We start from the raw sequence: 27,929 nt of genomic DNA, 5'->3' as shown, positions 1-27,929 counted from the left end.
CTCAAAGGGCGTTTTGAAGTTTTTACATTCAACTTGTGTTGATGGCGCTACATAAGCTCGAAAAGTCACACAGACATAGCTTAGTTGGAAAGCGCGATTAGTCGAATAGGCTGAAATGGTGTAGCATTTCAGCCTATTCAACTAATCTTTCCGTTGATAATTGGCTTAATTGAACTAATTTTTGATGATTGGCTTGATTGAACCCATTATTTGACAAAACCATTTTGTTTTAAATTATTCGATAAAAATTTTTTGTGAATGTTTCTTTTCTAATAACATTCATCCAATCTATACGATAATATTTTTCTCTAATAAACGCCGTAATCTCTTTCTAATATAGCTATTAGATTTAGATCGGAATAAGTTGTGTAATACAGAATTTTGTAACTGATTACTTTTGATTGATTTTGCAACAAGCAAAAAGACGATAAATTCTCGTACACATACATATTTATACATATATTTATATATCTGCGGCCATTGCACAATTTATAATAAGTGCAAATATGACATTTTGCAAGAGATTGAAATATTGATTTGTTGCCATAAATCGGTTAATAATGAAAATCATATATAGATTAATCACCTATAGATATTTCTGTATAAACTACAGCAACCATAGTTTGACCAAATGAAAGATCTAACGAAATATAAAAAACTGCTTACCTATCTCAAAATGAACAATTTTGCACTTATCAAAAATTGACATATGGCCACAGATATATACATACGTACATACATGTATTTAGAATCGACACATTGAGGTATACACTACTGCTTTGAATTATATTTGGTAACAAAACTATTAGACATTAACAAGGCGACAATAAGATCACATATAAAAAGTTATTTACAAAATAAATGCTAAAATAATCTTATTCACCAGACACCTTTTTGATAAGATCGTCACATATTTGAGCGAACTCTTTATTTTCTTTTGTCTAAATATAATATACAAATATAATATAAAAATCATGCAAATAACAAAAAACTTTACCTTTATTTTTATTATTACACAGGTAGCATATTAAATATAAATAATTATAGGCGTTTTGGGATAAAGATCAAGTCAGAATAAATATACAATATCCATGTCTCAACACCGCAACGTTGCTTCAAGCTGGAGTAGATTGTTTATAAAACAATTAGAGCTTAAATAAAAAAATCTAAAGTTAACTGATTGCTATCTTATTTGAAAAATAAGTTCAAAAAATCACCATTAACCGCTTTAAAGGCGTTATTTTTTTTGTAGAATTACAAAGAAATGCATTATTAAAAATAAGGGAACGTAAACAAAATAAAAACATTCCAACGGAAGTTTGTTATTTTATCTGCATTAAGTTAAAGTTTCATTAATTATAACTATAACATAGTTCATTATGAAACATAAATTATGTTTCCTAATGAACTATATGTAAAGAAATTAAATTACAATAAGATAGAATAAAGAAGACTTGCAACTTTCAAATTTTTCTCGTAGTTAAAAAAAAATAGTTTTATGGTCTAATTAAGGTACCCGCTTGAAGCAATTGATTTTTCTATAAAAAGTTGAAACTCGCTGGTGCCTATTAATTACACAAAACTAGATTTCTAAAATATTTGCTAAAAACGAATCGTTTTTTATTACCAAATTGACTTTTTATTAATTAGTTTAAAACGTTTTCCAGCATTAAAATCACAAATATTTTTATTTTAAAAAGTGAACAAAGTGATTATTTCATCAACATTTTTATAAATCCCCCATGTTTTATAACTGAAACTCACCTTTTGTTCCACAATGGTTTCGAGACTATTAATGCGACTTTGTGCTTTCTTTAAACTCGCTTGCAGGCCAGCTAAATCTATTTCTTTTTGTTTGCGAACTTTATTTATTTCGATATTTGCGCTAAAAAAAGTTTCATTTATCTTTAGAATTAAAATAACCAAAATCTAAAACATGTTTTCATCTATTTTTAAATTATCAAATGCTCTTAAAAATTCAGTTCCTTTTTTTAAATAATAAATTTCATGATACCCGCGAGTAAACATTACTTACGCCTCAACTTTTTCGGCAGCATGTTGCTTAAGCTGCTGATACCGCTCTTCGGAACGTTTTAATTTAGTCTGAAAATCTTGAACAGATGCTTTTAAATGCTCTTCGTTTTGTTTATAAGTGTCAATTGCGAATTTAAGCTTTTCGATTCGTTTGTATGCGTCCACGAGGTTAGTTTCAGCGTCATGTAGTTCTTGCTGTAGCTATAAAAAAAATTTTTTACCAAATTTTTGCGTGTTTATACTAGTGTAAAAATAAAGATATTTTACTAAAAATTACAATAATTAGAAGCCGGTAGTTTTTTTTGAAGCTTTAACGAGATAATATTTCATTAAAATCTTCTTTTATGAAACACATTACCCTCAGTCAAAAACCTGGATTAATATAAAACATTCGCCTAAAATTAGTTTAAAAATAAAACCGTAAATTATACTTTAAAATATTTATAATTTGTAATATATATAGTTAGTAATATCTAAGAGTTAATACAACTTTGAAGCAAAAAGGCACCTAACCTATATTTAATTTTCGAAATTTATTATTAAAAAAAAAATTGAGGCAATTCATAACATTTTATTTAGAAAGTAACTTTTATGAAATATTTCATGTTTTTTGCATTTTTTTTAATGCAAGTTTCATGCCGACAATTTAAGTACGGTCGGCCAAAATCAATTTACTTAATTTTTTACAACTTTATTTTTTAAGCACTGGGTACTACGTTTAAAAATAAAGCTGGCTTTTGAACCAAATTTGCACACAGCATCTATTATTTGCGGCATATTATTATAGCAACGTGTTGCTGAGCTTTGTTTTAAATTACCGTTTCCAACGATGAAAACAAGTGTTTTGAGTACATTGGCAGATGGAATAAAAAATAATTACACAACAGGAAACAGAAGCACTTAGTAAGTTATTCATTAGTTAATTTTCCGTAATTTAAATTTGTAAAATCGAAGTTTTGTTCTTTAAAATACAGATATAGATTCTATCAAAAATATCAATGCAAAGGATTCTGCGTAAAATGATCACTCGCAAAAAAACAAACGAAAAAAACAACAGCATAACCCTACTGTGGCAAAAAAAAAACACAGAAAGTTGATGGCAAATTTATAGCGCAAAAAAACATGCACACTGATGTGTCAACCCACTAGCCACGGCGTGAATTGTCTGAGGGCGTAAAATATCTAAATTTAATAACGGTAATCCGAAAAAAAAAAAATGATTTTAAAAATCTTATCAAAACACACAAAAACAAAACAAAACAAAACAAAAAAAAGAATTTGTTAGGGAAAGCTCTTGTAATCTTTAAAACTCGATGTAGTTAAGGCGATTTACGAATTATTTGAATTCTTTTAAATTGGAATTGTCAGCATTTTAGTTAGAGTTTTGTCAGCATTTTAGTTGGAGTTTTGTCAGCATATTATGTCCAAACAAGATCTTATAATGTTATAATTTTTTTACTTCAGGTTTTTATAATATTTAAAGAAGCTTTTTTTTTACATATAATTTTCAAAACCTTTTTACTCGCCGTAATAGTGAATCTAAAGAACACCATTTTAGAGATTAATTCCGCTTATCGGCGTTAACATGAATTCAGTTAAAATCTTTTGAAAAGTCCCTTAATTTACTATTGATCCTAGTTCTAATCGGTTCTGACGTATATTAAATATATATAGTTGTCAAAGCACAACATTTCTATCAATTTTCACAAAAAATACTAGAATTCCGACCAAGAAAGAGCTTATAATTAAGAAAAATTGCCAATAAACGATCAGAACAGATCATATTGTTTAACTATAATGTTCATTTCACCTAAAAAACGTATTTATTTAAAATCTTATTCAAATTTGGACAAGCAATTGTGATTTTAAGAAGATTTAAAAGAAAAAAAAAAAAAAATTCCGGCCTGGGTTTTTTCGCTATAAACATTTATATTTTATGATACCGCATAATTTATCATTTTAATTTTTTTCGTCTTTTCATAATTCACAGACCTGATCATTTAACGAAAATATGTCGTAGTCAAAAAAATGTCACACAGACGCTATAATATTTTAAAATTGCCTTAACTACACCGAGAAGATGAATATATTTTTTAATTTTTTAAATTAATATATTTTAAATGAATATATTTATATAATAAAATATGAATATATCTTTTTAAATAAATATATATTTTTTAATTTTTTCCAAAAACGAATATATTATTTAATTTTTAATTATAAAAAGTTATACTAAAATTATCAACCGAAACCATATTTAATAAATGATATCAATTATATAGTATATAAACACAAGGTAATTATATACTAAATACTGGTGTAGATTAAAAATATAACTTTTAGGAATAACGCGTTTCGAAAAGTACGCTTATATTGTATTTATAAAAAGTAGGGGATGACAAGATCCTAATTATTTGGTCAATTAGCCTAGTGATTTATCAACAACTATTAATTAATCGATAATGATTTAGAAATCGGAGTATATTTAATGAGAACCGCAATCCCGTTTTTTGTGTCGGTGGTGCGATACCTAGTTATCAACAGTGCATTACAACTTAGAAAACGGAACTAAGGTCAACTTAAGTAAACAGTGCAAAAAGAAAAAAAGTAAATGCATAATTTCATTAAAAAAATGTTTAATTTAATAAACAAAATATAGTTAATATAGTTTAATATAGTTTAACGATAGTTTAACGATACCTGTTCTTTAGCACGAACTGTTTCAGATAACGTTTCTTCGCTGAACTGGTTAAAATGATGTGTGTTTTCTAAAGTCAAAGTAATTCTTTCGTAACATTTTTCAACGATAATTATTAACGTATAAAAAATAAATAAAAAAAAGATCATACAAACAAGACTTTTTCATGGTTTATTTTTAATTAATTTCATTTACCGGTTAACTCAACAATGGTTTTCTCGTATTGCGCAACAACCTGCTTCATATCATTGTTCTCACGACGGATACTATCCATTTTTTCGCGATGGTCTTGTTCTAATAGATCACGCATCGCTATTTCTTCTTTTATCTGTAAATCGAGCAAAAAACAAAAGATGTTTATTTACAAATAAGAAACATTTCGATTAAAAAACTCCTAAATTCTGAGCAGTTTAAAATTAAAAATAATATCTCATTTAATTTACTTTCAGTTCTAAATCATCTATCTTTTTCAACCAGTTGTCTTCTCTTGTTCGTACAACTTCGTCGAGATCGCTCTGTGTGTATAGAAGTGGCTAAGAAGATGAAATAGTAAACTTGTTATCGCATAAAAAGCACGTTTTAAATTGATGATTAAATTTAGTACATATAAAAATATACAGAGTAAATGAAAGAATAGCCAACGTATAAAAAATGTGTTTTTAGGCGTGTTCAAAACATTTGGATTTAGATGTTTACTAAATTTAACATAGTTTAAATCATTATAGTTGGTTAAATATAATAAGAGGGAAGAAAAAAAATTTCAAGTAGCGCATTTTATTGGGACAATCTTTTTTTGCAAGTTCATCATCTAAAATTGTGATGTGCAAACACATTTTAGAAAACATTACGTTGCAAAGTTTAATATAAAAAAATTTGAATGAGGTTAAGAGTTGTTAAATCTCGTTAGAAGGGGGAGAGGTCAAAAAAATGCTGAAAAGTGCGTAAAATAAAGGTTGAATAAAACTACATTAATAAGACACTAGTAATTTAAGCATATTTTTGACTGCGGTTTTCTTGTAGTCATTCATTTATAATTAAATTGTAACAAATATATTTCTAGAAAGACAATTCAAAAACTTAATAATAATAAAGAAATCAGTTACGCACATTTTTCACTAAAGCATATTAAACCCAGGAGAGTTATTCTAGAATATTGTATAAAAAAATTCTTTTTTTAAAATCGAGTTTTTCAGTCGAACGTAAGTAATGGAAAAAAACATAAGATAATTTAGAAATTTAGTAAATGTTTTTCATGTTTTCAAGTTTAGCAATGATATAAAGAATTATTAATTAATTACAAAAGTAATAACTGTAAATTTATTAATAATTAAATTAGTTATTGGATTTTTTATTAATAATCAAAGTATTTTGATTATTTATTAAAAGGAATAATATATTTAAAGTAATAAGAATGGACAAAAATATTACTCCCGGCGAAGAGCTTGAAATTCTTCTTTCAGATTTGAACAAAATGAAGTCATCAATTCAATCTTTGAATATGAAATCAGCTATGTTATGCATAGATCTTGCATCTTTACATGATCCCAATTTGGAGAAAGAAATATACAATAACAAGGTGAAGTGTGAAAGTATTAGCGCTAAATTTTTAGAAGAAACGCAATTAAAAGATGAATAGATTAGCAGTCGATTTTTTCAACCCAAGTTAATGTTTATTTGAAAAAATGTTAATTTGAACAAAAGTTGTAGTTTAGATTTTACATTCAAACAAATAGTTTTCAACTTAATGCAAAAAGTATAATATATATTTTTTGTGCCACAACCTGTCAAGTTTAATTTTAAAATATTACAAGAATAACAATAGATCAAGTGCTAAATACTAAAAAAGTTAATAGAAATAGATCAAGTACTAATTAATAATAGAAGTGTTTCGGGTTACATATTTAAATAATTTTCGATAATATCTGCAAAATGAGTTAAATACAATAAACAGATTTTGAGAAATAGATGAAATTTAATCTGACATTAATTTACGCACCAAAAACTTTTTGTTTATTGAATTAACAACAATTAGTAGTTATAATAAAATGACTTGGTAGATTCTACCATATCAAGAATTGTTAATTTTTGCTTGATGTTTCATATTTTTTCTTTGCTTGCTCATATTATTTCTTAACATTCAAATACGGGCGAGAGATAAAAGAAAATTCTCAGCTAAAAATTTTAATTAAAGCATTAAGTTTTTGTTTATTATTTTATTTCTTAACTGATTTGAATATGAAATAGTATGAAACCATCTTGCAAAAGTTATTAAATTGTTTTACAAATTTTAGACTGGGAAGCACTCGTAAAATTGAATTTATACGTACTGTTAGTTTTATTAATAATCACGAAATGACTTGAGGAATTTCTAAATAGTTGATATGCATGAATTTTTGTGCAGTGCCTACTTAATATTGCAAAAAAGTAGCAAAAAAATGTAGAGATATTTACCACAAAAAATAAATACAAAATTTTAATTAATGCAAATTTTTTTCTCCCATTTTTTTAAGAATCAGATCACAATGCAATTTTGAATTTTTAACAAAGGGGTCTTCCATAAAGCATGTACGCAGGGTATGGGGAAAGGAAAGGGGAGGGAAAGTTACCCGAAAACGTACGAATGCGTTTAAGGAGAAGGGTCTTAAAGACAGCAAGTACATACGCGGTTTCTCGTTCTCTCTCCTAAAACATAATTTCCTTTTTTTAACAAAAGCATTGAATTTCACGAGTTTAAAAAGTAAATATTACGTTAAGTAACAGAAAAACGCCGAATTAGAATTTTTTTTTTAATGCATGTTTCGCATGCATTTGGGGGTGGCGGGGTGGCGATAGTGATTTTGTAATAAATTGCGCGTAAAGAAGTTGGGGCACAGTGTATCGGTTTTCCTTATTTTTTAAATTGAGCAAAAGTTAAAATATGTATTTAATTTTTTTTCAAAGCGAAATGATTGAGATATATGTCCTTCATGATAAGAAATCACTAAAATCTAAATATTTATTATCTAACGCCTCACAGAAAGGTTTAAAGTGAGTTGTGTCACGTTATTCACTGTAAAACTAATAAATTAATTTTCATGTAGTTTGTTTGTTAAAAATGCATGAATTTAATCTTTAAGATCATTAATAGAGCATAGTGAATCGACCTATTCACTGTACCCCGATTCACTGTACCCCACCATAACAAATTAAGTTTAAGTCTAATTTCTTGCGACATGAGTGTTGTTAAAAGAAAAGCTCAACTACTAAAAGAAAGCATAAATATCAATAATCCGAATGAAAAACTTCAACTTTTAAAATTATTTTAACCATGATCTCCATAACAAACATAAGTTAAGTAAGAAAATTTACTTTAATTAGCTAAAAACAAAAATTACCTACCAAAAACCGGTAGTCAAAAATGATGTAATTACAACTAAAAAATAAAGATAGCTAATATATGAACACATAAAATGATTACATTATCAAGATGAAGAAAATTATAATCTTTGAGAAATTGCCTCTTATTCACTGTGGCCCTCGATCCACTGTACCCTAACTTCTCCTACGTACGCAGAGGAGGTTGATAAAAGCAAAACGGTGCCTACAAGGGGGGAGGGAGGGTGGTGGGTCCTGAATCAATAGTTTTACTGTGTATATACTTTAAGAATGCACCCTAAGGAAATATAACTGCAAGTAAAATCCTAATATAGCCAATTGCATGCACTATTTTTTTCTTAATTGCGAGATCATAGAACGCATTTGCTTTCCCTTCAACTAAATCATTACTGAAACTATCCTTTTCTTTCAATCTTTTAGAATCAGCTTTCTTTTTCTGAATTTCTTTTACTTTTAAACTGACATAAATTTCGATATAAACTTATATTACATTTACTTTGATTACTTTTTTTTTTTCAAATAGATCTTAGTCTATTTCTTTAATAAAAGTATAAAAGTACTAGATCTTAGTCTATTTCTTTAATAAAAGTATAAAAGTACTAGATCTTAGTCTATTTCTTTAATAAAATTAATGTATTTACCAAAGTTTAAAATGGGTATTGAGAAAATCAAGTTGTTTATATCGACACATGGTTGCATATATAGATAAATAGAAAATAAAGCTTTAGACATTTTCATGTAAAGTTTAAGAAGAATGTTCAAAGATTTTACTACGTTTATTATTAAAGAGGAGGTTATTGTTTTATTATAATTTTTTTAAACAATTCAAATTTAATCGAAATACTTTTTGATTCTTATTCTCAATTTTTGAATTTAAATAAAATGAAAGTTTAAAACAAAATTATAATTAAATTATAAGTTCAATTCATAATATAATTAATAAGAATAAGATTTTAAATATTTTAAATTATTAAAAAAAAAATAAAAATAAATTAAAACTAGTTACTATATACCATTTTACGATAATTACCTTTAAAGAAACAGAACTATTTGAAGCGTCTTCAATTGCGTCTAATTGCGTTATAATTATTCTGTCAGCAGCAAACTTGCTTATAACATTTAGCTCGCTGCCTTCCGGAGAAATTCGCAAGACACTGGCCAAATTTTCATTTAATTTGTACTCGTCGTTCAAAGTATAAGAAGGACATTTCAATTTGCTAATTATATTTGACTCCACGTTTTCCTGGAAACATTTGGAGCTTTTTGAATCGACATTCGCAACTAAGACTCTATTTTTGAACTGTCCCCCTTGTCCGCTCGGCTTTATTTTCTCCTTCATCCCAAATTCGCTCGAGCAATTAGTATCTTGAAAGCTCGTTATAGCATTAGCATTACCCTCTGTACCAACTACATTTTGAATCACGCGGTTTTTTTCATTTTGCAAACATGAATTTGAACCTTTAATTGGAAAATTCCTTGGCGAATGTTCGATAAACTCGTCGGAGGTATTCAAAAGAGGCTTTTTTTCCGATGTAGGAAGCTCCATATTTTTGTTAAGATCTTCATTACCCTCACCATCACGTTTGTTAAAACTCTTGCAGTAACCGCAAAGTAAACATTTCAATAAACTTAAACACCCTGTGCCATCGCTGCGTCGCTCGTTTTCAGTTTTTGCGTTACTTTCGTTGACTCGCATAATAATTACGATGAGTAATAAAGCGATGAGTAACAATTAACCAGAAAATTCTCCGTAATAAAGGCTATAGCCGCAGTAGTAAAAATATAACCGCGGCATAAAATATCATTAGCTTACAAACCAACCACAGCGATATCACTTAACTTAAACATCGCAACTAACAACAAATCTTTAACTTCATCTTAAACTTGAAAAAATGACAGATGTTTTTAAAATAAATAGGAAAAAAAATTTTTTAATTAGACTTGTGTTTCTTCTAGTTCCGGACGTAAAACTATGCTCAAAGTAAAAAGATCAACGCTAAAAACCAAAACTTCGCGCTCCAACAAATTTCAATGCTTTTAAGATTGTAGGAATTATTTATATTACGAATTATAAATATTATGGAATTACTTTTATATCATGGAAATTGTTACTAAAATTTACTTTTATAATTTAAATATAACAATTCGTCAAAAGGTGTTAAGATTTTAAACGGCGTTTATCTTATTTAAGTTTAAAACTAAAAAAAAATATAGAAAAGTTAAAGCTGCAAAAATATTAAGTAAGACTTAAGTAGAGAACACTCAAATAAATTCAAAGACTTGTAGAAACAGATGTTTTATTATTAGTGTATGTAATCAGTACAAATGAAGTTTGTACAATTGCATTAATACATTTTTTCTTGAGACTTTTTTAAGTGTGACTAAAAAGCATACCATTTCCCTTAGTGTTCTTTAATAGCAGAAAAACATTTATGTTCAAGCATGCTAAAATTTCATATCGTCGGTATCAGCGCAAGGCCTAATAAATGCCAAAAAACACTTTTGCAGGAGACACAAAAAACTTTCTGAAACGGCAGGATACTTAATTTTATGCACTAAATAATAATCTAGAAAAAAATATAATCTATTTTCTAACGCGGAATAGTATAAATAATCCTGCTACCCAAAATATCGTCCGTTTTGGATAGCTTTGATTTAATTTATAACAACGACCTTTTACTCAATGCAACTAAGGCATAGAACTTACTAACTCGTAAAAAAAAAAGCCGATAATTTTAAACAAATCCGATTGGTTGTTAGTGGCAAACCGAAAAACTTTTTAATTATTAGTATTTTATTTATGCAAACAAAGAATTCGTAAATAATAGCAAAATATTATAAACGTTTGTTATAACAGTTTTGCTATATAACAACATAGTAGATATATTAATTTAATAACTTTTAAAAGCAGTTGAAATGAATTATATGATATATATTTCATTTTGCGCCGTGCTAACAACAAAAAGTATTTATCTTAATACATTACTGAAGCCATATAGCTATTTGTATCGACTTAGTGTTCAAAGATATAATTGTTTTTATAACAATAAGTTTAAAGTAACTTATGATACTTTTAAATTATTGTTATAAAAATGAAATAAACCAAATGTCAATTAAAGTTTACTACTTATACAAAAACGAAACGAGTTTGAAAATGAAAGTAATTTGTTTATAAAACTTACCGCCTGTTTTTTAATTTTTTACGCATTCTGAACGGAATAAATTATTTTTTCAAGATGGCCAAATAAGGCCCGAGTATTTCAAAAAATGATACTAAGTACTGAAAACACTTTTTTGAATGGGGCTAAAAGTTATGATTATTAATGCAAAAACGACTTTTGTAGAAGAATTAACACTACCATAGTTTATCTGAATTAACGTGACATATTGTTAAACATACTCATACTAGGTGTGGTATTGAAAATAATTACTTCCATTTTTATAAAAAAAAAGTAGGTTTTTCATGGATAATTTTCCCAAACAATGTCTGATTATAAATGTCACGTTACATTCATTGAAAATAAACACCAATACGTGCTTTTATGAAAAAATCAAATCCATAGACTTATCTATAGCCAAGCCCAAAGGTACTTTATGTTGAAAATTACATCTTTTCTAAATAAAACTACGCTTGACAATTTTTTATAGTTGCATTACTTTTACTAGATTATAATAGTTAAAATAATCTTTCCATACATACCAAATATACCAATACTTTTTGATGAAAAAACTTACATATATTGTAATTGAAAAAACTTATATTTTTGTTCGGAAAAACGTGTACCATGCCTTAGTTGCATTGAGTATTCTAAAGTAAAAAAGTTCCAACACTAAAAAATATTTTCAATAGTTAAATTGCTTTACAAATTTTACAAATTGGCAAAATTAAGCTATACAGCTAATAATCATAAATAGCAGGAAAAAGCTTGTGATCTAATCGTAAATTGAATAATTAGCGTGCAAACATCTACCTTTCGATTCAACACAATGGAGACACCACATCAAGCCAAACCTCATGCTGGCAACAAACAACAAGCAGTTGTTAAATGCAACTCTTAAAAATTGTTAATTTTTGTTAGATGCTTGGTTTTACATTCGTTTATTCAAGTAGATATTGTCGAATGCAGTATCTATAATTTCTTTATTAGTTTTTGTCTCTGAAATATCGGGCACGGAAAAATCCGCTTCAATTTAAAAATAAGATTTACTTAAAACAATAAAAGCTATTTATTCAAATTTTTTGTTAAAATAAATGTGGAAAATAATTAGTGTTTCAACTTTATTTTAATAGGCTTAATGGCTAGCTTGGCTAGTGATCGAAGTTTTGAGCGGGTTGATGCTATCATTTCGCTGTTTTTTCTTTTCTTGTCACCATATTGGTCGCATTAATCCCATTTTTTATGGTAGTCTTTTTCATTTGTTGCCACTTCAGCCGACTTACGAAGAATTCCTTTAACTATTGCTCCAAAACGTTCAATCTTGTGGACGGTTAGTATGATTTGCGTTTTTTAAATTTTCTTCCGGATATTTTTTCAATGCTTTAAATAGTCTTAAACTTATTCATATATAATATATATAACTGTAGACATAAAATCAATGGATTTTTGATGAAAAATTTCATGACTTCTTTACGCACTTTAATTTGTTAATTTGTTTTTGTAACATTTCGCAAACCATTGGAATTGTAAACAAAAGTTTACTAAAACATTCTTAAAGATAACGAAATAACGTTTAATTTAAAAAGTTTTATGGTTCTAGAAAAACCATAATTTAACCAGATTTTTACGTGTCCACCCGATACACTTTCAGATTTTTTAAAGAATTATTTTGTGCATGGTACATTTTGATCTCAATAATTTTTTTTAATAACTTAAAATGATATAATACTTATATATAACTTATATTTTTCTTGATTGCCATTGCATCGCAATTGGCAGCAGATGATAGTTACTTTGAACTAAAAATAAAGTTATTTTGCTTCTCGGAAAAATTCGCGTACAAAAAAGATTTACATCTATTGAGTAACCAAGTAACAAAGACACAAAAGGAAGTCACTGATGTAATGGTTGATTTATAAAACTTTATAAAAGTAATAGTTGTTAAAAGTAATCACTTTATAAAAGTAATGATTTATAAAAATTTATAAAAGTAATGGTTGATTTGTAAAACAAGTAAAAATTTCTTTTCTCATTGAAAAAATTGAAAAAGTGAACGATAAATATACAAAAGCTATGAAACACGTGAACAGATGAACATTGTGCAATGAAACTGAAAAATCTAGTTTAAAGCAACAAAGGATAGATAAAAACCTAAACTGGTAATGGAAATTCAAAAGAGTTATCAATGGTTGAGTACGCAAAAAAGGAACAACGCGTCTGAAGATAATAAAAAAATAATAATGGCGAATTGATTCAATCAAATTTATAAACAACAAATGAAAAATGAAACATGATTTAGATAAAAAAAACTGCAAAAATTAAACATGATCTATGGAAACAACTAAAACTCATATACCAATTTTAATAGCAGTAAAAAGAATTGCAGTAATTGGAAAGCTACATAAACATTTATGTGGTGAAGCATTCAAAGAATTGAAGGATTAGAGTATTGGCCATTTGCCTAAAACACTGCATAAGAAAAACTTGGTAGTGATAAACTAATTAATCGAGCAAATATAACCAAAAAACCTGAATAATAATTAATAAATAGAACATTATACCACAACCAGCAAAAAAACCTAATATAGAACATTATACCACAACCAGCAAAAAAAACCTGATATAGATCATTATACCACAACCAGCAAAAAAACCTGATATAGAACATTATACCACAACCAGCAAAAAAACCTGATATAAAACATTATACCACAACCAGCATCAAAAAAAAAAAATGTTATGTAAATATTTTGGAGATAATGTTAAATAAAAATGTTGCTAAAATAAAAATTTTAGCAACAGAAATTCATGAGTTAAAATAAAAGCACTGGTAACAAGCCACCAGAAAAAAATATTTTCTTTGTTGACAACGATGAAAAAAAGAAAAGGAGTTAGATAAAGAAATGTGTTATGAAAAATAAACTCAGCTTCAAATGTTTGAACTTTAATCATTTGTTTAAAGAATGTAAAAACACAAAATTTGTAAATAGATGACCATATAGATACTTAGTATATAGATTACTTCACAAAGAAACGCCTGAATGAACACATTTCTGAAGAACTCGAGAAAAAGTGTAATAAAATCATCAAAAAGTAAAAAAAAAGAGGATAAAATTCAAAAAAAAAAGAAATAAGATGATGATTGGTACTTACCACATTTTCGGAATCTGCATCCTAATAAACCAATGAAATAAATTCAAAATTGTGTTTAATCAATATGCAAAATACAATCATAAATCAATTAACAATGTTATTTATTGACGAAACCTTCAACAAGAAATCATGATAATTCTGACACAATTTCAACAATATCCAGTTGCTCTAGCTTAATACAGTAGAAACATATTCTCATGTTGTGGTAACATTTGGAGGATTAGAAAGTCAACAACTGAAACAATTTGTTTCCAACTGCTTTGGATTAATTCAAACAAAAACTGAACTAAAACAAAGAATGTGTATTCAAAAAAAAAATTTTACTGGAAATTTTTTTGTATAACAGTAGATAAATATCATGAAAGTGAAAATGAAGTTATAGCTAAGGCATGACAGGAAAGCTTCAGAGATGAATACAGCAACATAAAAGGAGATTAGTATTGATTCTTACTATATGTAAGGTACAGGAAAGTTGTGAAATAAAAGATAATTGTGCTTATTAACCTGTTTATCACAAGCATCTTGAGATTTTAATCATTTTATCATTATTACCATATCATTGCCTAATTATCACAATCAACCATTAGTACATCTCAAGATTCTAATCACTTAATTATCTAATCATCTAATTGTCACAAGCAATCATCAGTATATCTCAAAATTTTGTATAATTTTAATATAAACTTATTCCTCAATGCTTTTTATAAAATGGTAAACAGAAGACTACTATCAAAAATTTCGACAGACAAAGAAACAAACTTTATCAGCAAAAATCATTGAACAAAAAGAACATTTTCAACAACTTAGATAAGTATAAAACTCTACAGGTAATAAAGAAATTAAGTCTTTAATGCTCCATTAGGACCTTATCTTGGTAGTGTATTTAAAATAATTTAAAAGGTTACAAAACATGGAGTAACTGCAATACTTGGAACTGCAATATGAAAAAAGTCAATATAACTAATTAAGCTCTCAATACCATATAAGAAGTTTATATGGTATTGAGAGCTTATTGTATTTTTGATCATTTTCATATCAAAGTATAGATATGACATTTCACTGATTCCTAATCATTTTTAACTAGGCAAGTGGGATGACAGTTTGTTCCTGACTTTCACTTGATTTTTAGTTAAAATTAAAAGTGTAAAAACTAATACACCATTTTTGGAAAAGATAACAATGGAGAAAAGATAACATTAAAATAACATAATTAACAATTAACAAAAATAACATTATAAAAACGGTCTAAATGAAATTAAAAATAAAAAAAAACGCCAAATGAAAACAGATGACATTGTGTTCTCTAGTTTAACAAAATTAAAACAATTGCAGTTTACTATTGATTGGTCTCAAACTCAACTTTCAAAAACTGAAATTCCCTTTATAAAAAAGTATAACTTTTTTTTTTTGCTGGGAACCTAAAAATATATTATAAAATCAAAATTTTAAAGCTCAAAATTATTTTAATAAGAACATCACTTTTGAATTTGTGACAAAACTGAATTTCAAAAAACCAATAAAATATAAATTACCCTATTTAGGAACACTTCTGATAGTATCTGATGCATCAATATATTTATTGAAATAAGGTCTAGATGCAGAGCACTAAACAATTGTCAATCATCAAGGCTTTTTTGGCCTTTTCTAACTCTTGACTGTAGTGGCAATTAACTATAAGTTATCTTTTCAGATAAAATTCTAATTTTGGTCCCCCAGTCAAAGGTTGGGCAGATCAAATTGAGTGATGATGATTTGCCACTTTTTCATGCACAGTAGGAGTTTTACTAAATATAATTAGGAATTTTACTTAACACAATTGCAGTAAAACAAAAAATTTAAATCTACCTCAACCAAGTCAATAGCACCAGATAGAGATTTATCTGCCTTATCCACTTTACTAACCTAAACAAAAAATTTATCTCCCTTATCCAATTTACTATACCAGAAAAATTAACTGAAATAAAAAAAAAATGTATTTTGAAATAAAGATATTATTCATTGTTACAATAATTTTTAATACAGTAGCTAATAACACTCTATGTTTGGTATTAGGATCAAAACTTGCAATAAAAAATTCCTTACAGCATTAAAAATTTTTAGCATTAACATTAACAGCATTAAAATAAAAAATTCCTTACAGCATTTTTTGATTCCTCAAATGAATCAGTAGACAAGATAGCAAAGGATTTTTGAGCAGAGACACTCTGTGTCAGAGCACTAGAAGTTGCCTGACCATCAGTGGCATCAGACATAAACAAACTTTCATTCCTATTGCAAAAATTCTATATTTAGACATTTTGCAATAAACCTTTTTAAATTAGTTTAATGCACTTTGTACCTTGTTTTAATAACTTAATCAAATTTTATTTATTTTTCTAAATTATTTATGTGCAAAGTAGAAAAATAGTTACATTTATTTGCAAAGTAGAGATATATATAGTAAAGTTTTACAATCACATATATTATAATAATTATATTTAATATTATATAGTCCTGGTAATATCTGGTCATAGGGGATTTACTTATTTTGAATATTATTTTATTGTTGTTACTTTTATTTCTTTCAGGGATACAGAGTCTTTTAGAAACTGAAATGACTATTTTTTTTTGGTTTCTGGTGCCCAGGAGCTCTAAATTTTTTTAGTGACTTTCAAAAATATTAATGAGATTTAAGACTTCGAATTTATTGTTTTTTAATTGGAATCCTGGAGTCCTTGCTACCATTATACATCAGAACTCTAGGTTCAAAATTTGAGTGTTCCTCTAACCTAAAGTCTCTTAGTATTTTTTCCCAAAAGTAGTCCACAAGCCTCTCTACATTTTTAGAGCTCCTGGATACGAAAAAACAGAAATAATCGTTTTATGACTTTCAAATCTGGAGTATTTCTTGGGACTCTGTATCCCTGATTTTTCTTATAGACAAACTATAAGAAATATAGTCAAAGATATTAAATATTTGTTGTTAAGTGTAATTTGTTGTTAAGTGTATAACTTAATAACAGTTATCAACTATTTTAAATTTTTTTATAAAACTCATAAATTATATTAATAAAGAATTTTAAAATGTTTTAAAAAACATTCAAAAATTAAATTTAATGTAATCTTTAGTAAGACAAATACTTGAATGAAGACAAATCCTGAAAGTCTTGCTTCAATGGTGCTTTCTCTGGTGTTGCACCTAAAACAAATTTAGCAAAATCATTTAAGGAGCTCTAAAAACTATTCAAAAAATAATTCAAGAAAATTTTAAAGAATAAGTTTTATATAATTTATTAAATATATTATTTATATAAAAAAAAGTATAAAGGTTGCTGTTTAAAATTATATGTAAAAAAGGAGTTTACAATATAGAAGTGTCAAAAATATGCTGAAAATGCCAATTTAATAAAAAAATATATACATGTAAAGGTATTTATACTATATATATATACAAAAAAAATAACAAAATAAATTAATAAAATATTAGTACCTGGGGAGTCAGATTGTAGCATTGGATCAAACCGAACATACAATGATTTACGAGCTAACTCAGCTTGCCTTGACTAAAATAATGGTGCTTGTTAAAACAAATGTTCTGCATGTAATCTTTACTTTTTATGTATAACAAATTCATATGAATTGAGTTTTAACTCAATTCATAGTTATGCATAAATTATGGTGCTCATATACAAAACTAAAACACTTATGCATAAATTATGGTGTTTGATTATACAAAAGTATTGATATTTTCTATTTACTAAAGAACATATGTGATAAGGTTTAAACTCTAAAAGATTTTTTTATGAAAGATAAATAGTTAAACTTTGCTAACTTTATAAATTTTAAACATTGAATAAGACAGACTCAAATTGTTGAAAAACATTGAATGAAAAAGACTAATTTATAACTAACATAGAACATCAAGGAATAATAAAAAAACAATTGATATTATTTAGAGTTCTTCAACATTAGTACATAAATTATTTGTTAATACACCAACACACCCACACAAACAAAATAATGGAAAACTCATCTCAAAAAAAAATAGAGCCTATTAAAAGAAATCAACCTAAAGCTGACTTATATGAAACACCAAACTTTGGAGATGAGGTAGTAAACAAAAAAATAGCAGAGTTACAACAGGGACTGAAAGATTCCCTAAAGGACTCTCGTAACAAGTTTTCACAATGCCTGGCATACAACAATCTTGGCACTGCATATTTCCGTTTGTTCAAGTATGATGCGGCAGAGATTTGTTTTGATTTGCACTTACAAATTGCAAAAGAATCAACACATTTGATTACTTTTGGAAATAAGAGTAAATATGAAGCGAAAACTGCTATAATCAATTTGGGTTGCACATACCATATGAAAAGAGAGTATGAGTTGGCACTGCAGACATTTCGTGAGGCAATAGACTTAGCTGATGAGGTAACATTAAGTGTACATTTTTTTATAACTTTGTTTAACAAACATCTACATAATCTGCATTTTGTTAGTTATAAATTGAATTAATTGTTCAAATAAAATCATATACTTACACACCACAAATCATATACTTACACACCACTAACAACAAACAATAATATTAACTATACCAAAATTAACACCAAAATCAAAGTTAATACGTAACTTTGATAGTCATTTTATCGCATAATAGTCATCTAATATCTTAGATAACTGATAGTAATGTTGAGAGCAAACATAAAATTACCATCTGAAAACTTGTATAACAGACCAGGGAGTATTTTTTATCAATATACCATCTTTTTTTAACATTCAAGTCCAACAATTGACATTTGAATACTGTCACAATTTTTCATGACGCCAGAAACAAGAGAAATAATCAGGATTAATAGGATATTCATAACTAAATACCTTACATTAATTTTACACCTATCAACAATAACATTGAATACTTCTACTTTAAAATTTTATAAACCTATTAAGCAACAATACCACATAAAATTAACAAAACTAAAGATAAAAAAACCTAAATCTTATAACTATTCTTTTTAAGAACCAAATTAAAATTAAAATTCAAAGAAAATTAACAAAACCTAAGGTTAACAATTATCCTTTCTAGAAACAACATCACCAACTAACAAAAGCTAATATTACTCATATTTCTTCATATTTGATTTAATTTTTATTGAAAGTACTTCATTAAATTTCAAATTTTTATATATAAAATAACTTATGTATATATTTTTTCACAAGTTGAACGATAAAGCTTCAAAAGCACGCATTCTGAGCAACATGAGCAATATATACGAGGACTGCTGTGATTTTGAGTCAGCGATTGAGTGCCAAAACCAGCGAATGGACCTAGTAACAGAACTGTGTGACATAAATGGGCAAATTAAAAGTGCAGCAACCCTTGGTTGCTTATATTGCTTAGCAGGACAAATAAGAAAATCTCTAGAAAACTATGATAAAGTAATAACAAATTTACGCATGAAAATTGGTATGTATTTCTTAACAATAATTTAGCAAAGAGTAATAAATTGTAAATCATTTATATTAAACTTTAGCCAAGTACAAAATAAATCATTTAAAATATAAATGTATATAAAATGAAAATGTATAAAATGTATATAAAAAGAAAAACTATATTTGCATATAATTTTTCAAATCTATTTTTTGTTTTGCATTTTTTAAAACATAGTGTAAATAATTATTAGAATGAAACCTTGATAACAAATTTTAATTTAGTGCAAAAAAAACTTGGTTCCATATTTGATTCCAATGCAGACGAAAATATTCAAGAGGACCCAGCATTTTATGATAAAGAAGTAATACAAAACAAATAATGATACACAAAAAACAGAGACTCCCATCATGGTTTTTCAACCAATTAATTGAAGTTGGTGCTGCAATTATCCAAAGTATAAATAAATACATAAATAAACGAACACTTATCCAGATTGAAAAAAATATATATCAAATGAAAAAACATTTATCAACAACAAATTGAATATTTATCCAGAACAAACTGAACATTTATCACACACACACAAAATAAACATTTACCACAAAAAGATGGATACTTATCACAAATAAATAAACATTTATCACAAATAAATTGACATTTATTCAAATAAATGGACATATATCACAAATAAATGGACATTTATCACAAATAAATGGACATTTATCACAAATAAATGGACATTTATCACAAATAAATGGACATTTATCACAAATAAATGGACATTTATCACAAATAAATGGACATTTATCACAAATAAATGGACATTTATCACAAATAAATGGACATTTATCACAAATAAATGGACATTTATCACAAATAAATGGACATTTATCACAAATAAATGGACATTTATCACAAATAAATGGACATTTATCACAAATAAATGGACATTTATCACAAATAAATGAACATTTATCACAAATAAATGGATATTTATCACAAATAAACATTGATCCTAAACAAAAATGAATAAAGGAATTAAAACTTTTTGAATGAATATGTATAATTACATTACATGTGTAACAAAAATATTTTTAAATATTTTTTATATTTTAAAAAACAAGCAGAATAATTTAAAAACACACACTTCATAATATATATATTTTTTATTTGTTAACAGTCTTAACTATTGAATTATATGACCAAATTTTTTAATTCATATTTCAAATCTAATATCAAATTATAACAATTAAATGAGTTATCATAAAGACTGTTTTAAAGTTAATTGGTTTCAGATAATTAGATGGAAATGGAATAATTTATTAATATACTACATAATTTTTTTATAAATTATAAACATATATAGATTTTTAGAAACTTTATTTTAAATCATTTTATAAATGTAAATGCTTTATTTATTTTAAAATCATCTTGTTCATTTTCTATTTCTTCTAATAAATGAGTTATTCAAAAAAATTTATGAACAATAAACTGTATTATAACAAATGATTTTGTGATGTGAATAAAAAAATTATACACATCTAAAAGAAAAATACATTGAATGAAATTTTTTTCTCTCTTTGTCCAAAATAGAAAAAGTGCTTGTGCATTTCTTAACTGTTGTCCAACAACCTTTTTTTTGCAAATTTCCATCTCCTACTTTTCATTCATTAGATACTTTAACACATCATATGTACTTTTCAAAATATTTTACTTGCCTAAATTTCCCCCCTATGCTTAACAAGGCTCTCTCTCTCTCTCTCTCTCTCTCTCTCTCTCTCTCTCTCTCTCTCTCTCTATATATATATATATATATATATATATATATATATATATATATATATATATATATCTTAGCATACTTTGCTTAGCATAAAGCATCATTGATGACATCATACTGAAATAGGAAGTTGCAGGAGATATATAATCAAATTTAAATAGAGTATATCAATTTGCAAAAAAGCTTATTTAGTAATTTAACAGTTTTGGTTAATGTGCATAATCACATCATACAATTTAGTAGATTTACACAACTACATATAACTCTGTAGATTTGCACAATGCTTTAAAACTTAATTCTTGAAGTTGGAATTATAAATTTATATATTTTAAAATTCTAAAACACTGCTGTTTTGATTTTTACTTTTTTATTTTCACCTGCAAAAGCCAAAGGGACCACTACAGTTGAGGAAGCTACTATTTATTTTTTTAAATTTGATTTGATTATATTCAGAAATTTAGTAATATGTAGCTTACCATTTGGAAAAAATTAAATTATGAAATATTTATCAATTAAAAAACATTTTTTGATTTTTGATTGATTAGTATTCCATTTATTAAAAAGAAAAACAAAAATTCATTCTATGGTCAAAATATTTGAATTAAAATATTTTTGTCATTGCAAAATCTGAAGTTTGCATTAAAATATTTGTGATATTATCAAATTAGGAAAACATAAAAAAAATCACTATTTTTGATTTGTTAAAGTATTCTTCAAAATAAAAATATAAAGAATTTATTCTATGTCATTTACTATATTTAATATTTACAGAATTAAAAAATTAACATTTAAAAAATTCCTAACCTATTGATTTAATCATTTGTAATCCATTACAATTTATTCTTAATCCATTAAACTTTTTTGTCAAACATAAATTTTCAACTAAAACTTGTTTTCAATATAACTTCACTTTAAAAAGTCTAATACATATATGTATATTTTTTTAATATTCTCTTTTTAAATGTAAAGAATTTTTAACTAAAAAAAAAAAAAAAAAAAAACAACTTAAAAACACTACCATTATTTATTGTGTTACATCTAAATTACAGAAATAGTAAAAGTTCTACACAAATTAACTCACACAGAGTTTAATCCATTAAACATCAAGTCAATATCCACAAAAATTTAAAAAATAAGCTAAGTAAATTTATAAACATTAAAATAAAAAAATTACGCTATTCATGAATTAATGAAAATTAAAATCAATTAAATTAACACTTGAATAAAAAGTAAAAAATAATTAATAAGTTAAATATGATGTTAATATAAATATATATGTTTTATTTAACTAAAATAAATCACCGCGGCATCACTGTCTTTATCTCCACATTGTTCCAAATAATCCAGGTCATCTATAAAATCTCCTAAAGCATAATAGTTCATCATTTTACATATATAAACATAAAATATACTTTATAAAATCATTTATATGTTAACTTTTTTTTCTGCAAATGCAATATATTATTTTGTAGTCCTGGAAACATTTCACGGATGGCTTATTGAATCAAGAACACAATAAATTTAATCTCTTCCTCTTAAACAAAAATTATTTTATTAGCTTAATGAATGTTTTTAATTAATTTTTTACTTTAGGATTAAATAAAAACTAAGTTTTCTTGTAAGCCGTTACATATAATGCTCACATATATAATGTAATGTTTTAATATAAAGGTATATAATCAAACAATGTGCTATTCTTAAAAAAGTTTACATGTATAAATATATGCCATAAATATCAAAAAATACATATCAGTTTATGATATAAAAAGAAATATTAAAGCAAAGATAAAAATACTTAAAATATTTATATATAAAGGTAGTTTTTAACATCTATTTTACACTGAATTATGTGTTACATTTTTGTTTATTATTTGTTTAATATATAAAAACTAAAAGCTCAAGTGAGACTCAATAAAAACTGAACATGAAACCAGTGTATTATAATGTATAGCTGATAAATAGTATTGTAATTGTATCATAATGTATAACAGATAAATATGGACTAATTAGCGTAAGCAGAGGTTGAGAATTGCATTAAGCAAAATCAGGAGAAACAAATAGTATGAATATGCTGATTATAAAGAAACCAAGGTTTAAGCTTTTTAATAAAATGCCATTTTAAAGAACATTGTATAAAAATACAGGTCTTCTGCTTGTAATGAACTTCACAATCAAATTAAACAAATGAGTAGATAATTAAATAGTAAAATGTTCAAAAAAGGATGTAAAAATATAGTAAATTAACTGCAACACTGCTATGGGCTAAATGGACAACATAATATAAATATCCTTTTTTTTTAAATTTAAATATATACATTTATTACTGTGTTCACCTGCCAAGACCAAAAGTAGCCCTTACAGACACGGGGGCTAATGATAACGCTTTTTAAATTAACTAAGTAAACCTTGCCATGTTTGCAGTCTGTTAAACTGATTGTCCATAAGTTTTGCTTTACTTTTTATATCAAATATCATAGGGATGGTTTACTTTTTAATTGTTGCTACAAATCTTGTTCAACTATACAACTCCAAAAAAACTATACTCCATTTTATATATATTACAGAAATTCTTTATCAACTGAATCTTCCAAAATATTACTTAAATAGAATGATAGGTATAAGTGTGCCAAAAAAACCAACAAACAACCAAAAAACTTAAGACTATATGTTTTTTATAAATCTATCAGCAGTAGATTCATCAATGATCTGATTAAAGATTATTGATGAACCTTAGTGACAATACTACGATCATGTGATAACAAGAGCAAGGAGAGATCAAAAAAATTTTATAAAACAGATTTTATCTTCAGCAACCACAGTAGCTTTATTTAGTGTTTGAGGTAACACTTCATACATGGAGCAAACTTTAAACTTCAGCATGTTTATGTTTATACCTAATAGAAATGCATTGCAAAAAACTGCTGAGTTAGAGTCTGGAAACAAATAAACTCCAAATCTTCCAACCCACTCCAAATAAGAGAATAAAACTGAATTTTAAACTATTACTAGTTTAAATTAATATTCATCAAATATTTAAAATTTTATCTAATAATATTTTAGTAATTGAAAGTTTGTAATGTTTTAAACCTCCCCAAAATGAGGGGTATAAAATCGAAAGTTTGGTCATGTTCTTTCAATGTATTATTTTATGAATCATTCTCATTTGATGTAAGCATAAAAATATCAAGTTTAAAGCTTGCAATATGCCTGAAAGTTACCTCTAACACCAAAGAAAGCTCCGACCATCCCTGTGATATTTGATATAAAAAGTAAAGCGAAACTTATGGACAATCAATTTAACAGACTGCAAACATGGCAAGGTTTACTTAGTTAATTTAAAAAAAAAATTTTTTATTGGTAGTCAGACATTTTGACAGATTAATCAATACAAGACTATCAAAATCAAAATAAAAAATATAATAAGTCTTTTATTAAAGTTATTTATATTAAAAATATAAAAAAGTAAAAAACAAAAAAAAAATGAAAATTATTGAAAACTATTTAACATTTTAAAAAAACATTAGTTTAAAACTTATTAAAAGAATTGCTGTTAAATATATTTAATAACAAAACATTTGCAAATCAATTGTAAAGTTTGAATTAAAAGTTCGAAATAAAATGATTTATGGATTAAAAACTTGCAATCAAACATAAAATTAAATAAGAAAGAAAAAAAATTAAATATCAACTAACCAGGATTTGTATATTTAAATTGATCATCAAAATCATCACCAAAAGATTGCAATACACCAAAGCTATAAGGTGAGTTATCGAAATTTTGTGGAATACGACTTGTGTTATGGCTAGCTACACCAGAGTCATCTATGGTAAGATCTGATGAATTTGACATCTGAACAAAATCTAGGTCAAATTTTACTCCTTTAATTCTGGGTTTTGGTGCACCTAAACAATAAATTATTGTTATCAAACTTTTTAAAAAAAGGTTCAAATTTAAGTGCAATTAAAACACTTTGCTTTTTTTCCTCCTTCAATTTCTATTGTTTTTTTAAGTTGAATAATTAATAGTAAATAAAAATTTTTTTGAAAATTTAAAACTTATATAAATTGTTTTTATGCCCAATTTAAAAGATAAAAAATTATACAACTCAAAAATATTGATCAATGATGTTTTACACACAAGTTTTTCAATGCATTAAAATTATAAAAGAAAATATTACACATACAACTTGTTTCTTACACATATAAAATATGTTCGAAAGACATTTATTAAAGCAAAAATTATCTTTGTTTTTGAATTAATTTTCTTGGTCAAATTTGTGCACAAAATATATTAGGATAGTGCTGACCTAAATTAGCATAAACATGTGTGAGTAATTATATGCGGGCGCAAGTACATTTTCTACACCCCACCCCTGTTTTTTATGATTGATTATGATAGATATATTTATCCTGATTAAGTATCAAATAAAACATAGGTCTGAAAATCTACAATAATCAGATGCTAAAAGTACAAAAAGTATTCTAATATTGTCCATCTTGAGTATGATTTAAAAATATGATTTGTTAAACCTGGTTTTTATTTAACCTAATAAAGATAGATTTCTAAATAAAAGTGGAATGCAGAATATGAGAATGTAAACAAATTAACAGATAATTATCTATTGATAATTATCCTTCTTTTCTAGATTAATTTAGTTTACCGGTAATAAAGAGTTGTAAACCAATAGCTTCCTTTACTGAACAATAAAACATGATTGTTTATTATATTATTTTGTTTATTATTAAAATAAATAAAAAATATTTTAGGAGAATAATCCAAGCTGGTTCTCTATACAGTTCACACCCGTAAAAAAAAAGTGGCCATGGCGCATTGGTTAAAGCGCTTGCTTTATAAACAAGATCCAGGGTTCGAAGCAATATTTTGCGCCATCGGTAAAAAAGGAAGAGTGAACTTTTTTGTTAAATGTTTATCTGTGGTGCTCTGTGACAAGACCAGAATATTTTTTAACTTGTAAAAAGTCAATTTGTTGCATAAAATATGTATCAAAAAAAAAACTGGCAACCTCTGTAGTAACATGATTCAATCCAATAATCTTTGTGGACTGAATTAAACAATAAAAAACTATTTCTTTTTTTATTTTACTTGGTTTTTAATTAATTTATTATATCATTAAGTTGAAAAAATCTATGTATAATGTAGAAGTTTTATCTTTATTGTAAGCAACTCAAAAGTTTATCCAAAATATCTGTTTTTTTAAACATGAAATTCCCCCTTTTTATAAAGCATAATTGAAAAACTTTTGAATAATCTTTTTTTAATTTTTAGGAACGAATAATTCTTTAAAAAAACATTTAAAAAGTTTAAATAATTTAAAAAAATATTTAATTTGGAAAAATCTTTAAGAAATCAAAGTAAATTCTTACCTCTGCATTGTGATACTTAGAGTAGTTTATTTAAATTATAAATTTTTAAACATTTCTAAACAAAAAAAAAAGAAGTCCTATAAAAATACCATTTGTTTTAAATTTTTAATACTTTTCACACTACTCAATGAAAACCAGGCTATTTTTATATTTCCTCTAATAATGAAATCAACAGCAACCTTATATATTAAAAAATATTGGCGCTTTTGTGTATTCTTTTTTAAACTTTTAATGTCTGATTAGAGTGCTTTTCATTGATTTTCAGACTCATTTTTTTGAACAATTCTAAACCAAGATAAAATTATCTATCATAATCAATCATCAAAAAAGGGGTGATGGAAAATGCACTTGGACCTTATGTGAGTGTATGTGTGTGTGCATTTTTATATAATGAAAAAGTATACTATTCACCTACTTTCTTCTAAAGTCTCATTGGATGTAACATCTATTAAAGTAGCTCTATTACATAACGCTTCTTCTTTTGGAACAACAGCCGAGGCCTTTACTGGGATATTAATCAAACAATCATTTTTATCTATACTTTTTTTAAAAGGCATGCTATTCTCCTTAAAAGTTTCTTGAAAATTATAAAAATTATTATCTACTGTGTAGCTGTCTGCATGAAAATTATTTGTATTAGAAGTTTCCTTTGATTTAACAGTTAATTTACTGAAATCTTTCACTACACCATTTAACTCATTGTTATAAATCTCAAAAGATTTTTTTGAGGTATTTGTGTTTAATGTAGCTGTAGTTGAATTTGAATTTTCTCTTTGCTTTACAGTTAAACTGTCATTATTTTCTTCTGTTGCAATAGATTTATGAAGATTATCATTATTCAACTTAATACCTCTTCGCACAACAGGTCGACTGTCAAAGTCATCATCAGAATCCATAAGTTCAAAATATTTTTTACTACTATCTTGCAATACT

At 26.0% G+C, this 27,929-nt stretch overlaps 2 protein-coding genes across 3 annotated transcripts; one reads left to right on the top strand and one right to left on the bottom strand.

Annotated features, from left to right (window-relative positions):
- Positions 1–767: 767 nt before the first annotated feature.
- Positions 768–27,929, bottom strand: LOC100215763 (transforming acidic coiled-coil-containing protein 3). 2 transcript variants are annotated; one of them, XM_065793366.1, is made up of 13 exons: positions 27,408–27,929; positions 25,305–25,514; positions 22,914–22,975; positions 17,888–17,960; positions 17,539–17,596; positions 16,557–16,686; positions 16,264–16,320; positions 5,176–5,265; positions 4,928–5,060; positions 4,735–4,802; positions 2,036–2,235; positions 1,765–1,885; positions 768–941 (listed from the first exon to the last, which is right to left on the bottom strand). In XM_065793366.1, exons 2-13 carry the CDS (start codon positions 25,459–25,461, stop codon positions 876–878), a joined length of 1,215 nt encoding a protein of 404 aa, XP_065649438.1. In that variant the 5' UTR covers positions 25,462–25,514; positions 27,408–27,929; the 3' UTR covers positions 768–875. The 2 variants fall into 2 exon arrangements, with proteins under 2 accessions (XP_065649438.1, XP_065649437.1); XM_065793365.1 differs by having other exon boundaries at positions 27,412–27,928.
- LOC105845319 (G-protein-signaling modulator 2) lies at positions 18,154–20,334 on the top strand. Its single transcript, XM_065793367.1, has 3 exons — positions 18,154–18,828; positions 19,618–19,864; positions 20,113–20,334. The coding sequence occupies exons 1-3, from the start codon at positions 18,418–18,420 to the stop codon at positions 20,208–20,210; spliced, it is 756 nt and encodes a 251-aa protein (XP_065649439.1). The 5' UTR covers positions 18,154–18,417; the 3' UTR covers positions 20,211–20,334.

Source organism: Hydra vulgaris, chromosome 03, assembly GCF_038396675.1.
Source record: "Hydra vulgaris chromosome 03, alternate assembly HydraT2T_AEP".
NCBI classification, from domain to species: Eukaryota; Metazoa; Cnidaria; class Hydrozoa; order Anthoathecata; family Hydridae; genus Hydra; species Hydra vulgaris.
Note: the sequence above shows the minus strand (reverse complement) of the source record. Positions and strands in the feature narration are given on the sequence as shown.

Excerpts from the sequence above, each read along its gene's own strand:
- LOC105845319 (XM_065793367.1), top strand. The coding sequence starts at position 18,418 with ATGGAAAACTCATCTCAAAAAAAAATAGAGCCTATTAAAAGAAATCAA. Across the intron at positions 18,829-19,617 it reads CAATAGACTTAGCTGATGAG|TTGAACGATAAAGCTTCAAA; the intron begins GTAACATTAAGT and ends TTTTTTCACAAG. Across the intron at positions 19,865-20,112 it reads AAATTTACGCATGAAAATTG|TGCAAAAAAAACTTGGTTCC; the intron begins GTATGTATTTCT and ends ATTTTAATTTAG.
- LOC100215763 (XM_065793365.1), bottom strand. The coding sequence starts at position 27,892 with ATGGATTCTGATGATGACTTTGACAGTCGACCTGTTGTGCGAAGAGGT. Across the intron at positions 22,976-25,304 it reads ATTTAAATATACAAATCCTG|GAGATTTTATAGATGACCTG; the intron begins GTTAGTTGATAT and ends ATTATGCTTTAG. Across the intron at positions 4,803-4,927 it reads AACCATTGTTGAGTTAACCG|AAAACACACATCATTTTAAC; the intron begins GTAAATGAAATT and ends CTTTGACTTTAG.